The sequence below is a fragment of the Macrotis lagotis genome, chromosome 3 (genome assembly GCF_037893015.1).
Source record: "Macrotis lagotis isolate mMagLag1 chromosome 3, bilby.v1.9.chrom.fasta, whole genome shotgun sequence".
In the NCBI taxonomy this organism is placed as follows: domain Eukaryota; kingdom Metazoa; phylum Chordata; class Mammalia; order Peramelemorphia; family Peramelidae; genus Macrotis; species Macrotis lagotis.
This window is the reverse complement of record NC_133660.1, coordinates 285,867,301-285,878,583: the sequence shown is the minus strand read 5'-3', so window position 1 is coordinate 285,878,583 and position 11,283 is coordinate 285,867,301. Positions and strand designations below refer to the sequence as shown.

General features: G+C 50.0%; 1 protein-coding gene and 7 non-coding genes across 12 annotated transcripts; all 8 read right to left on the bottom strand.

Annotated features, from left to right (window-relative positions):
- Window positions 1-4,560: 4,560 nt before the first annotated feature.
- Window positions 4,561-10,403, bottom strand: LOC141518874 (uncharacterized). Of its 5 annotated transcripts, none has more exons than XM_074231247.1 (12): window positions 9,937-10,165; window positions 9,642-9,691; window positions 9,384-9,419; window positions 9,061-9,098; window positions 8,804-8,845; window positions 8,527-8,568; window positions 8,277-8,325; window positions 8,000-8,063; window positions 7,746-7,793; window positions 7,545-7,593; window positions 6,451-7,284; window positions 4,561-5,772 (listed from the first exon to the last, which is right to left on the bottom strand). In XM_074231247.1, exons 11-12 carry the CDS (start codon window positions 6,671-6,673, stop codon window positions 5,336-5,338), a joined length of 660 nt encoding a protein of 219 aa, XP_074087348.1. In that variant the 5' UTR covers window positions 6,674-7,284; window positions 7,545-7,593; window positions 7,746-7,793; window positions 8,000-8,063; window positions 8,277-8,325; window positions 8,527-8,568; window positions 8,804-8,845; window positions 9,061-9,098; window positions 9,384-9,419; window positions 9,642-9,691; window positions 9,937-10,165; the 3' UTR covers window positions 4,561-5,335. The 5 variants fall into 5 exon arrangements, 4 of the variants coding, with proteins under 4 accessions (XP_074087348.1, XP_074087346.1, XP_074087349.1 ...); XM_074231245.1 differs by having other exon boundaries at window positions 8,000-8,069; window positions 9,937-10,157; XM_074231248.1 differs by having other exon boundaries at window positions 6,542-7,284; window positions 8,000-8,069; window positions 9,937-10,155.
- LOC141519761 (small nucleolar RNA SNORD22) lies at window positions 7,382-7,507 on the bottom strand. The gene has a single exon (XR_012477403.1). It is a non-coding gene; the product is annotated as a small nucleolar RNA SNORD22 (small nucleolar RNA).
- On the bottom strand, window positions 7,665-7,730 carry LOC141519756 (small nucleolar RNA SNORD31). The gene has a single exon (XR_012477399.1). It is a non-coding gene; the product is annotated as a small nucleolar RNA SNORD31 (small nucleolar RNA).
- On the bottom strand, window positions 7,863-7,929 carry LOC141519755 (small nucleolar RNA SNORD31). The gene has a single exon (XR_012477398.1). It is a non-coding gene; the product is annotated as a small nucleolar RNA SNORD31 (small nucleolar RNA).
- On the bottom strand, window positions 8,391-8,459 carry LOC141519750 (small nucleolar RNA SNORD29). The gene has a single exon (XR_012477393.1). It is a non-coding gene; the product is annotated as a small nucleolar RNA SNORD29 (small nucleolar RNA).
- LOC141519758 (small nucleolar RNA SNORD22) lies at window positions 8,642-8,768 on the bottom strand. The gene has a single exon (XR_012477401.1). It is a non-coding gene; the product is annotated as a small nucleolar RNA SNORD22 (small nucleolar RNA).
- On the bottom strand, window positions 9,168-9,245 carry LOC141519753 (small nucleolar RNA SNORD28). Its single transcript, XR_012477396.1, has one exon. It is a non-coding gene; the product is annotated as a small nucleolar RNA SNORD28 (small nucleolar RNA).
- LOC141519754 (small nucleolar RNA SNORD26) lies at window positions 9,803-9,877 on the bottom strand. The gene has a single exon (XR_012477397.1). It is a non-coding gene; the product is annotated as a small nucleolar RNA SNORD26 (small nucleolar RNA).
- Window positions 10,404-11,283: the final 880 nt, after the last annotated feature.

Genomic DNA, 11,283 nt, shown 5'->3' with positions numbered 1-11,283 from the left:
AAAATGCCAAGCCCTTCTATGCTTTTACTATCTCTCAGCATTTGCCCAAATTTTTGTTCCTTGTTTCCATGACACTATCTGTCCATCTTATCTTCTGCCATTCCCTCTTTCCTTTTGATTTCAATCTTTTCCAATATCGGGATCTTTTACAATGAGTCCCATCTTTGGACAAAGTATTTAAGTTTCAGTTTCAAAATTCTAGTGGAATCATCTGAATTAATTTCTTTAAGAATTAACTGATTTGATCTTGTCCAAGGGACTCTCGAAGTCTTTTCCAGCACAATTCAAAATTAGTACTCAATTTATAGTCCATTCTCACATCCAAATATTGCTACTGGAAAAACTAGCTTTGACTCCACAGACCTTTCCTTTGTCAGCAAAGTTCACTTTGCTTTTTAGCAGACTGTCCAGATTTGTCATAACTTTCCAAGAAACAAGTGTCTTTTAATTTAATGACTGTAGTCACTATCTGCATTACTCTCTCTCTGAGCCTAAGATTAGAAAATCTATCTCTGCTTCCAATTTTTCTTCCTCTGTTTGCCAGGAAATAATGGAACCACTTGCCATGATCTTAGTTTTTTAAATGTTAATCTTCAAGCCAGTTTTTACACTCTCCTCTTTCACCCTCATCAAGAGGCTTCTTAATTCCTCTTCACTTTCTGCCATCAGAGTGGTAACTCAATCTGAGGAATTGGCAGGCTTACGGACTAACTCCCTAGAGTTCTTGTGGGATCTTAACAGCTGAGGCCAGTCAGTTTTGGGGCACTGATGGCTACCAAGGGCAACCTTGGCTTTCTATGATTGTGACTGGCATCCACTTGCTTTGCTTCCCCACCCATGGGTAGAGTTTTGGGGAAGGGAGGACTTGTCATTGTTGTTTTAATTATTGTTATTACTGTTGTTATTGTAGACTAAACCTATGATTCCATGGCATAGAGAGCCTTCATTGAAGAAACTCCTGTCAATGCAGATCAGCACTTGCCCTGCAATTTAGATGGTCTCAAGTCGCTTGGGGGCGGGGAGGAGTATGGAGATGCTCTGGCTTAGGGACCTTAACTCCCCAAGCTCTGGGTTCTGTAGGACTCCATTCTAGGAGGGCAGGGCGGGCGGAGGAAGAGGGGAAGAGGTTGCCGTAGATAGCCACCTAGTGGCTCCCTCAGACATTGCCGTCTGAGGTCATTCAAACTTGGAATTTTTGTCCTTGTGTGTCTTACAGCAGATGTTCTGAGGGTCTGTAATTTGAGGGATCTTTATTTCCACCCCAGAGATCTCCCCTTGTGCTCAGAGCATGAGGGAATAGTAGCAAGATCTCACTTTTAATCATCTCTCTGTAAATGACTCTCCAATCTCTATCTCCACTCATCATTCTCATAATCTGAGGTCCAGGCAGTCCAATATTGTTTGTTTTTGGAAAGCTTTGGAGTTAAGTGACTTGCCCAAGGTCATAGAGCTAGGGCATTATTAAGTATCTGAGGTTGGATTTGAACTCAAGTTCTCCTGACTCTAGGGCCAGTGTTCTATCCACTGGGCCACCTAGCTGTCCCTCAGATCTGTATTATCTTAAAATGATTTTACATTTACATTTATATTTATTGCCTGTCGACCTCTCCGATGGGATAACCTTTGGCATTTCAAACTCTCACCTATCCAAATCAGAACTCATTTTCCTTACCAAACCCATCCTTTCTCCCACCCTTCCCTTGGGGTCATCTTCAAACATCTCTGTCCACCACAATCCATACTTGATCAGTTGCTGGGTCCCAATAGACCCAGTCTTTACCTCAACTCTTTCACCTCTTCGTTTCTCTATCCTCAGATGGATATCACCAGAAGTGAACCGGGGTAACTCAGAGTTATTAAACTTCCAGTGTAAGCATTTTATACCTCAGAAGTCCATAAAGGCTTCAAGTCAGGACTTCATTTATTATTGTCTTGCTGATTGCCCGGTCTCAAGAAAGTGATGTAGAAAATGATCATAAAAGCAGATCAAACTTAAAAGTATATCAATGTTTGCGCCCTGCTTTACCCCAACCCCCACCACTCTTTTTTTTTTTTAGGTTTTTTTGCAAGGCAAATGGGGTTAAGTGGCTTGCCCAAGGCCACACAGCTAGGTAATTATTTAGTGTCTGAGACCGGATTTGAACCCAGGTACTCCTGACTCCAAGGCCGGTGCTTTATCCACTACGCCACCTAGCTGCCCCATTCCACCACTCATTTGTTAAATATCTCAATTCTCTTTGTTCTAGACTATTGTAATAGTTTCATCACTGACTCCCCTAGCTCTAGTTTTTCTTCTTGCCAATCTATCCTCCAAATGGCTGCTAAAATAATCTTGTCGCAGCCCAAGTCTCACTGTGAATGTCTGTTCAAAGCGCCAGATGACACAGTGTATAGAATACTGCATTTGGAGTGAGGAAGAAGCAACTCTGGTCTCAGACGCCAGTTGGGTGATCCTAAGCAAGACTTTCCCTTCTTCATCTCAGTTTTTCATCATTAAAACTGGAATTAATAGCAGCACCTACCTCCCAGGATTGTGATGAAAATCAAATGAGGCATCAATGGTTTGATCTGGACTCATTCCATCAGTTCTTTTTCTTTTCATCTTGAGTCCTTTAGAATTTTCTTGGATTACTGAATTGTTCAGAATAGTGAAGTCCTTCAAGATGATCATTGTGCAATGTTGCTGTTGTGTACAAGGTTCTCTTGGTTCTGCTTGCTTCACTTTGCATCAATTCATTTAAGTCTTCCCAAGTTTTTTCTGCTTGTCATTTCTTTGAGCACTATAGTGTCATTGTCATTTTTTATGTTTGTATTTGTACCACCAAAGTTTAGCAGAATTCCTATCACACAGTCAGTTTATACCTTAGTAAGGGGAAGGGACTTACTCAAGGTCACACAGCTGGGAAATAGCAGAATGAGATCTGAATCTAAGTCCTTGGATTTCAAATCCAGTGTTATGGTCACACCACTCTTGTGGGTTGGGATACACTATCCTGTCCCCAACAATCAATGCTCAAGACCAGAAATGAAACCAGGCAATCATAAAAGGTTTCTATCTCTTCCCAGAAGCCAGGAGTTTCCTCCCTAGGGTCTTCTACCTGGTCATCAATTTGGCCTTGAAATGAGAGCTCTTTCTTTCTCTTGATCTTGACTAGTAGACACTATTGCTTCCAATTGTGGGATCCCCATTCCCTTCTCTCTTTCCCTACCTGGGTTCTCAGGTTATTATGAGGCAATTAACTTAAAAGGATGAGTTCTTGACTCTCCTATCTCCAAAATCCTTCCCTCCTCCTCACACACAGATCTAGAAAGAGGGTCAACTAACCCCTACCCCCCCCGCCTTTTTCTTTGCAAGGCAATGGGGTTAAATGACTTGCCCAAGGCCACACAGCTAGGTAATTATTGTCTGAAGCCAGATTTGAACTCGGGTACACCTGACTCCAGGGCCAGTGCTCTATCTACTGTGCCAACTAGCAACCCCCCCCCTTCCAGTAAAGGTTCCCATTTCTATTGCCTAGAGGCAGACTGACTAAACCAGGCTCCTTTTATTCTGAAAAAGAGGCAAGGATAATGCAGTTAGAGATGGACAGACTGACCAAGAAATAGACCCCAGTGTAGGCCAAGACCAGAAGGATTCTACAAACCCCTGCATTCTACCTTCTCTAGCCTATTGGTGATGGGAATGTCCAAAGGTGGTAGATGTTTACTTACCCTAGCATCCAGATCCCTTTTTCTACCTTAGTGTAAACCACCACCCAGGTCCTGACTTCTGTAGATCATCTTTGGGTTGGGCTGAATTGGGTTGGATTGATGTCTGGCAAGAGTTGAACTGTGGGGAGCAGCTAGGTGGCACAATGGATAGAGCAGCGGCCCTGGAGTCAGGAGTACCCGAGTTCAAATCCGGCCTCAGGCACTTCATAATGACCTAGCTGTGTGACCTTGGGCAAGCCACCTAACCCCATTGCCTTGCAAAAAAAAATATTAAAAAACAAGAGTTGATCTGTGATTAGGGAAGTATGTGTCTTTTCTCTGGATCAAAGAGGGTGACAGGGAAGCTCAATTGTACACATCCTCTTGTATACACACTTATTCCTTATTCTTTATTCAATAAGCCTTGTAGTTAGAATGTGAACCTTTGTCTTATTGTCTTTGCAATCCTTAACCCAGTCTACTGGGTCTCATTGAGCTGTATAAATCCAAAGCATTTCTCCATATTTTGCAGACAAGGAAACCAAAAGTCAAAGCTGACCCAAGAGCCACTAGCTAGAAAGGGGGCAATAGTAAGGTTTGAGCCTTTACCTCTTCCACTGAGAATTGTTTAAACATCTCCTATATATCTTTCCTAATTTCCCCCAGCCACTAGTACTTTATCTTGAATCTATTTTTTTTTTTTTTAATTTATTTAAGGCAATGGGGTTAAGTGACTTGCCCAAGGCCACACAGCTGGGTAACTGTGTCTGAGACCGGATTTGAACCCGGGTACTCCTGACGCCAGGGCCGGTGCTCTATCCACTGCGCCACCTAGCTGCCCTTTCTCTACTTTCTGTATGGCTACATATATAGAGGTGGTCATTCCCTGCTAGAGTGAGTGCCTCAAAGAAAGTATTTTAAAATAGCTCCTATGCACCACACCAGGCTAATTTTTTTTTTACAATAATCTTTACAATAATCTCATTTGATGTTTGCAACAGTCCTGGCAGATGGTTTTTATTTGGTCCTTATTTACAGTTGAGAAAACTGAGGCAGAGAGCAGTTAAGGATGGCTCAACTAGAAAGTGTCTGAAGGGGCAGCTAGGTGGCGCAGTGGATAGAGCACCGGCCCTGGAATCAGGAGTACCGGGGTTCAAATCCGACCTCAGACACTTAATAATGACCTAGCTGTGGGGCCTTGGGCAAGTCACTTAACCCCATTGCCTTGAAAAATTAAAAAAAAAGTGTCTGAGGCCATATTTGAACTCAGGTCTTCTTGTGTTTGGTCCAATGCCATATCCCTTGGGAAAGAGGGCTGATTTAATTTACTTTCCTCTTTGGAGCGAGCCCTGGTGATTAGCCTGTGTGATGAGGAGTCCATTGCTGCTACCTGATGCTCCCTCCCTTTCCTTTGTCTAATGTTCTCTCCCTCCACACCATCTTGCCTTGAGCTTAATAGGTCTTCACAGAGGGAAAGAGGAGCCTAGGCAGAGGTGCCAAATGGCCATTTTATTCAGGTGAGTCACTGCTGCCTCACTAGCCCGCGAACCCAGAGGTGGGAAGTATGGAGGCAGAGCTTCGGCCTCCGTCCGGCAGCCCTGAGTCTCTTTTGGTTGCCTACTCGAGTCCACGTCTGGTGGTTGGTTCAGTCCTGTCCAGGGAGCAAGGGATTGGGTCGAATGGAGAAGGAATCCTTGGTGTTGGGGCGGCTGCCCCAGAGCATGGCTAGGAAAGGGGGGCAGCTCAGGGCTACCTGAAGGGGCTGGCAGGAAGGCTGGCTGGCAGGACAAACAGCTTTCACGCAGAATTCAGCCTCCTTGGACCGGCCCTCTCTCCTGGCACTCCGGAAGGGCCTGGTGACATCGTAGAGGAGCCCACAGGCTGACAGGCTAAGCAGGGCCCGACCATCCTTCCGGGGTCGCAGGCGCCTGCTTGGTGAGGACAGGAGCCGCGAGGTGGATAGGAGCTCATAGGGAGTAGCCAAGGGCTCCTTCAGATCTAGTAGCACATAGACCCTGGTGAGGCGTTCTTCTGTCCGGCAGGCCCGCCTTCTCTGAAGCCAACAGTATTTCTGTTCCTCTGCTGTAGGGGGAACAGCAGATGAGGGGCTCAGTCATTCCCTGGCATCTTTCTGGCCTCCCCTTTTGCTTTCTTAGCCCAGCCACTGAGTCTCAGAGATTAGAGGCAGAAGGGACCCTTCGTGGTAGAGGTGAGAATGCAGGACCTACCTCCAATCTCACAGAACCATCCTTGTCTTTTCCCTCTAATTCAGTGCTTCAAGGCACACTTCTCTTAGGACAGCCTTGGGATTAAGCCATATTCCCTTCTCACCCTTCTCTGGGTCCTGGATCCCTGACAGACTGGTGGGACCCTCAACTACTCATGACCTCTTTTCAGTGCAGAGGAGACAGAGGATCACAAAAGTCAGTTATCGTAACGGAGACATCACCCCAATTTATAAAATCTTAATGGACTGCTCGGCCCCTTGGGTTCCAATTTGAGGTCTTTGGGCTTCATCTGTGAGATGGGCTAATGACCTGGCTAATGCTCCAGGACTAGTCCTTTTTAACAACTGGGATCCATTGGGCCAGTCTCCTATCCAGAGGCTCCCTGTTTCCAACTCTCCTCCCCTGACTTGTGTGGCTCCAGCTCCCCAGGCAGGATGGAGCATGAATGGTCTGGCAAGCTGCTCCCCAACCTAGGCACTAGCTGCCCTCTGAGCCTCCCTGAGCAGTGCCAGGTTTGCTGGGCCCACCTTACCTGCCCGAGCCTCGTTAAAGAGCACCGAGACGACTCCAGCCCCCAGTCTGGGCAGGACCTGCTGAGCACAATGCACCATGCAGGGACTGACCTTGGGCAGTGGGGGCTGTGGCTTGCCCTCCTCCTGAGGCAAGAAAGGACTGCTGGACTCCAGGCATGGTATCCCTTGGCTCCCAGTGGGCAGCACCAACATTAACAGTAGCCACAGGCAATCTCTGGCCATGGCCAAGTGCACAGGCTGCTTAAGGGAGCCCAGGCTTCGGGGGCATGGGAGGAGAGAGGATCTACTGAGCCTAGAAAAGCAAACGAGGCCATTCCTAGTGGAATGTTGGGGCCAGCAGGGGGGGAGATGCTTTCATCTCCAGAGCTCAGGCAGTCAGTGCCCAGCCAAGCGTCCTTGCACAAGACCTCAATGGACCCCCAGTCACCACGCCCCAGACTCCTCCCTTGGCCCCAGCGGGCCAGCTCCACAAGCCTGACTTCCAGAGCTCTTGGGATAATGACAGATATTCTAAGTAGAGCAAGCCATCTCAATGAGGCAGCTAGGCATCCCCAGGCCAAATGGGGATTTATAGTTCAGAGGGACTTGATATGATGCCAGCCCCCTCCAACATCATAGGGATGGGCTGGAAAACCCCTCCCCTTCCCTCAGTCAAACCCCATCTTCCTGACCCACCCCCAGGTGACCAAGGGGAATTGATGTAACAAACTCAAGAGAAACAAAATACTTTATTTGCAAAAAACAAGATAAGGAAAACTTCCATTTTCTTCTGACAGAATTGACTGGATACCATGTAGTGTACTGTGTTCTGGCACAATCTTGTGTTCCAGTTCCTTTGAGGGGAAAATGAGTGTTATCTTGGAAGGCACTCAGAAATGAAGACAGTAGATACAACCAAGCCTTTGTTGGGGTGGCCCCAAATGGGTAAAGGTCCCTCAGACAGTTCTCTCTGAACAGAGCTTCCTCCCACCTCCTAGCCAGCCCCAGTGGGTTCAACCTTTGCAGGTTCTGGGGCAAGGTCAAGGAGTAAGACAGGTGAGGTCTTCTTCATTGGGATCTTTACTGACCACTGCCCAAATTCCATGCTACTTACCTAAATTTCCTGACTCAATCCAGGAGGAGATAGATTGACACTGCCTCTCCTGCAAAGGAGAAGATGGATGGGGAAGCTGAATCTCATACTCAGCACAAGGTTACTTCCATAATCAAAGGGCCTAATTCAGAAATACCATTCAGTCACCATAATCAGACTGGGGCGGTTAAATCTTTCATCTTTATGCTCCCCTGAACTTACCTAACTAAAAGCTTCTTTGCCATGTCAAGCACCAGAAGAGCCAGTCACCTGTGGAAGAAAGAGTAAAATGAACCCAAGGCCCTGTCTGAAGGCCCTGCCAGGTCCTAAGGCCTGCTAACCACTCAGAACAACCTATCAGTCATAGGAATCAGACTGGGGCGGTATTCATCTCATCACTGGTGGGAACAGGCCCCAAAATAGGAAATGGAGGTTTGACAGGATTTATTGACCTAGGATCTAACAGGTTAACTCACCTATGTATTTGGACCAGACTCCCCTGGAGAGTTGTCCAGCTAGCCCATGTCAGATGTTCAGAACCTGCAACTTTGAAAGACAGGAGTTAGACTGCCCCTCCTGTCCCTCCAAGAGCAGGGTGGCCCCAGTAGCTCTTTCCTGGTCAGTTATGCATATCTCAACAAGGGGTTCAGACGAACGAGATTCTATGAATGCATCATGCCAGGAGGCTAAGCAAAGAACTCTATACTATTCAAGGACCCCCCCCATCTTAACAAGTGTCAAGAAAATACTTACAGAACAGTAATGGCCTAACTAATTTCCTTCAGTCTTCTTTGAAATGGACCTAAAGAAAGAATAGGCTAGTCAGATAGATCCTGTCCCTACCTAAGACTTCATTTTCCCTGGGCAGTTTCTCAGATGTTCAGACCTTTTCATTTTACATAAATCATAGTGAGCTAGTTAGACTCATCACTGAAACCGTAGTTTAAGAATTTTCCAAATGCATCAGTTACTTGGGAAACTGATGGTTAAATAATCAACTAACCTTTTCCCTCGATGAGCTGCTACTTGAGAGCTGTAGTGAACCCTAAAACAGAAATGGGAAAATTAACCAAGCTGCTTCCTCCCAATGGATGAATCTCTACCCTGTACAAGTGTGGGTACCTCAGACAGTTCCTTCTGGAACAAGACATCCTCCTCTCCCCCAGCTAGCTCCAGTGGGTTCACCATTGCTGGCTCTGGGGCCAGGACTGGGGTTAAGACATGTGTTTACTTTCCTCATTGGTACCAAGGCAATCCCAAATCAATCCCAAACTACTTACCATGATCTTCTCAGTCTGGTACAGGACTAGCCAGCAATTCCTCTGCCAAATGAAATGTTAACAGGTTAGTAAGTGCCTGAAGTAAAGGTGGCAAAGGCAGCTGGGCAACCCCCTATGGTTGATCAGGGCTTTGGTGACTCAAAGAATGCCATAAGACACATGTCGTCCATTAGATAATGGGTTCATACCCACATCATCAACTCAAACCAAGGGCTCTGATGTGGAAGCAGCAGTGGTATTGGCTGAGGAGAACTTACTCATTTAGGAATAAGATGAAGAGCATGGATGAGAAGATCTGGGAGAGAGAAAAATAAGCAAGTCAGAGGAGCCATTGCTGATGCAGAATCTGTTTAACAACAGGAGCTGCCATCAGAACTCTAACATGCTATAAAGAACGTTGGTCCTCACAGGGCCTCAGTAGCTTCAATTCAAATCATCTGACAGGAATTAGTGAGTGAAGCTCCAACTCCCTTCCCCCTTGGCTTCCTAGAAACCTCCAGGAGCAGCAAGTTTTGCCTTTTTTCCTGGTTTCTGAGGTCAGGGAGGACACCCTACTCCAAGCCCAGTCTGTCTCAATTACCTGTGGTCAGTTCACATCAGGTCACATCCATTGTGCCTAGAGAGACAGAAATGAGAGGTCATATTTCGGTTACATGGATTTGATTCCCCTCTAACAGAAAAGCCTGCCCACTTGTCAGAAAAAGAGGTGACATCACAAACATTCAGTCATATGCTTGCCACTGAAATTCATCATTGTGGACAATCCCAAGGTCAAAGTCCACCCCCCCCCAACCTCCCCCCTGAAATCTGCTGAGCTCTGCCCGGTCACGGCGCTTACCTGAGCCTGCAGCCTTGGCAGGCCAGGCCGGCATGGTGGGCAAACTCGACCTGCAGGACAGAGGGGGCACACTCTGGAGAAGCCCGCGGCCTGCTGGCATCCCCCACCCCCATAGCACTGAGCGTGGGGAAGCCTGTCACAGGAGGGGCGCCCTGGTCGAGGCTACTCAGGCCGTGATGAGCTTTCTCCACTGACCCATCAGAAAGAGAGAATTCAAGGCCAGATCATCCTCGTAGCCGGCCCCCAAGGTTCCTCCCGCCCCCCCCAGACCCCGGGCCCCAGCCGCCCCACTCACCGAGCCTCGGCGGCCCCGGGCCTCGCTCAGGCAGCAGCCCTGCGGGGAGGAAGCGGCGTTAGGGGCGCCCGGGCCCGCGGGGAGGGGGTGCGCGGGCGCGCGGGCGCGGGCCCCCCTCAGTCGGCTGTGTGTCCTCAGGGCGCATCGGCACAGGTCTGTGAGCGGTCTCATCACCGAGGGCCCGGCCCCGCCGCCCCTGCCCCCGGGTGAGGCCGCCAGCTCCGCCCTCCCCGCCCCCGCCCGCCAACAAGCCCCCGCTCACTCACCGCCACCGAGAAAAGAGGGCGAGCGAGCCGCGGCGAGGGGCTTAAATAGGCCCTCGCAAGGGCTCACGGGATAGCGGAGGGGAGGGGAGCGGGAAGGCGGGGCGCATGCGCTCCGGGCCTGTCTCGCGGCGCCCCGGGGGTTACCGGACGGAGAACAAAGGAAGAGGCGGCCGCGGCTCGCGCCCGGAAGCCCCGCGGCTGTGGGGCCGGGCCGGGCCGGGGCGCCTGCGCAGGGGCTGCGCGTGCGTGCTGCCCGGCCCAGCGGGCCCCCCCCCCCCCCCTCCCCCCTCCGGCACCGCCTCTTCCGGCCGCGCGGGCCCGCGCGCTGCCTCGGCCTGTGGCCTCCGCGCCCCGGGGCGCGCCCACCCCCAGGCTCCCCTGCCCCCGCCGGGCCCCCTCAGCCTCAGGTCGCGGCCCCCTCCCCGGGGCCTGGCCGCCCCTGGGCCTCCCGGCCTCCCTCTGGGTGCACGCGGCTTCCGGGGGCCCCCCTCAGCCTTGAAGCCTGGCGCCTCCTGCAGACGCAGCGGGACCCCCACCCCTCCCTGGGCCCGGCCGGCGGCCGCGCAGGGAAGGAGCCGGGGCTGGGCTTTCTCCCCCAACTCAAACCCGCCCGAGGCCCCTGGTAAACGGACTCCGCGTCGCCCCAAGTCAGCCCCGGTGGTTTCTGGGCAGGGAAACGCTTGTGCAGATAATTTAACACTCGACTCTCGTGGCAGGTTCCTTTCTGGGTGGATTTCTGGCAAGACCCGGACCGGTCTTGTAGGCTGAGACAGAATTGGGGGCCGGGAGCCCCCCAGGCCGAATGCAGGTCGCCGCTGCGTCCAGAGGGGCCTGGCTGAGCTGGCTTCTCATCACTCAGAAGGAAGCTTGGGGCTAAATGACTTGCCCTGAGGTGCCGTGGGAAGGGTAGGGAACGGGCTGGGTTAGAGCCTGCACCCTGCCAGTTCCGATAGTCTGGTGTCAAACGTTCTCCCTTGATGGATGATTTTCCTATCTCCATGTCGGGGATGGCCCAGACCCACCACACGTTCCCCTCCCAAGGCTTCCTTCCTTTAATGAGTTGTCTCTTTTCATTAAAAAG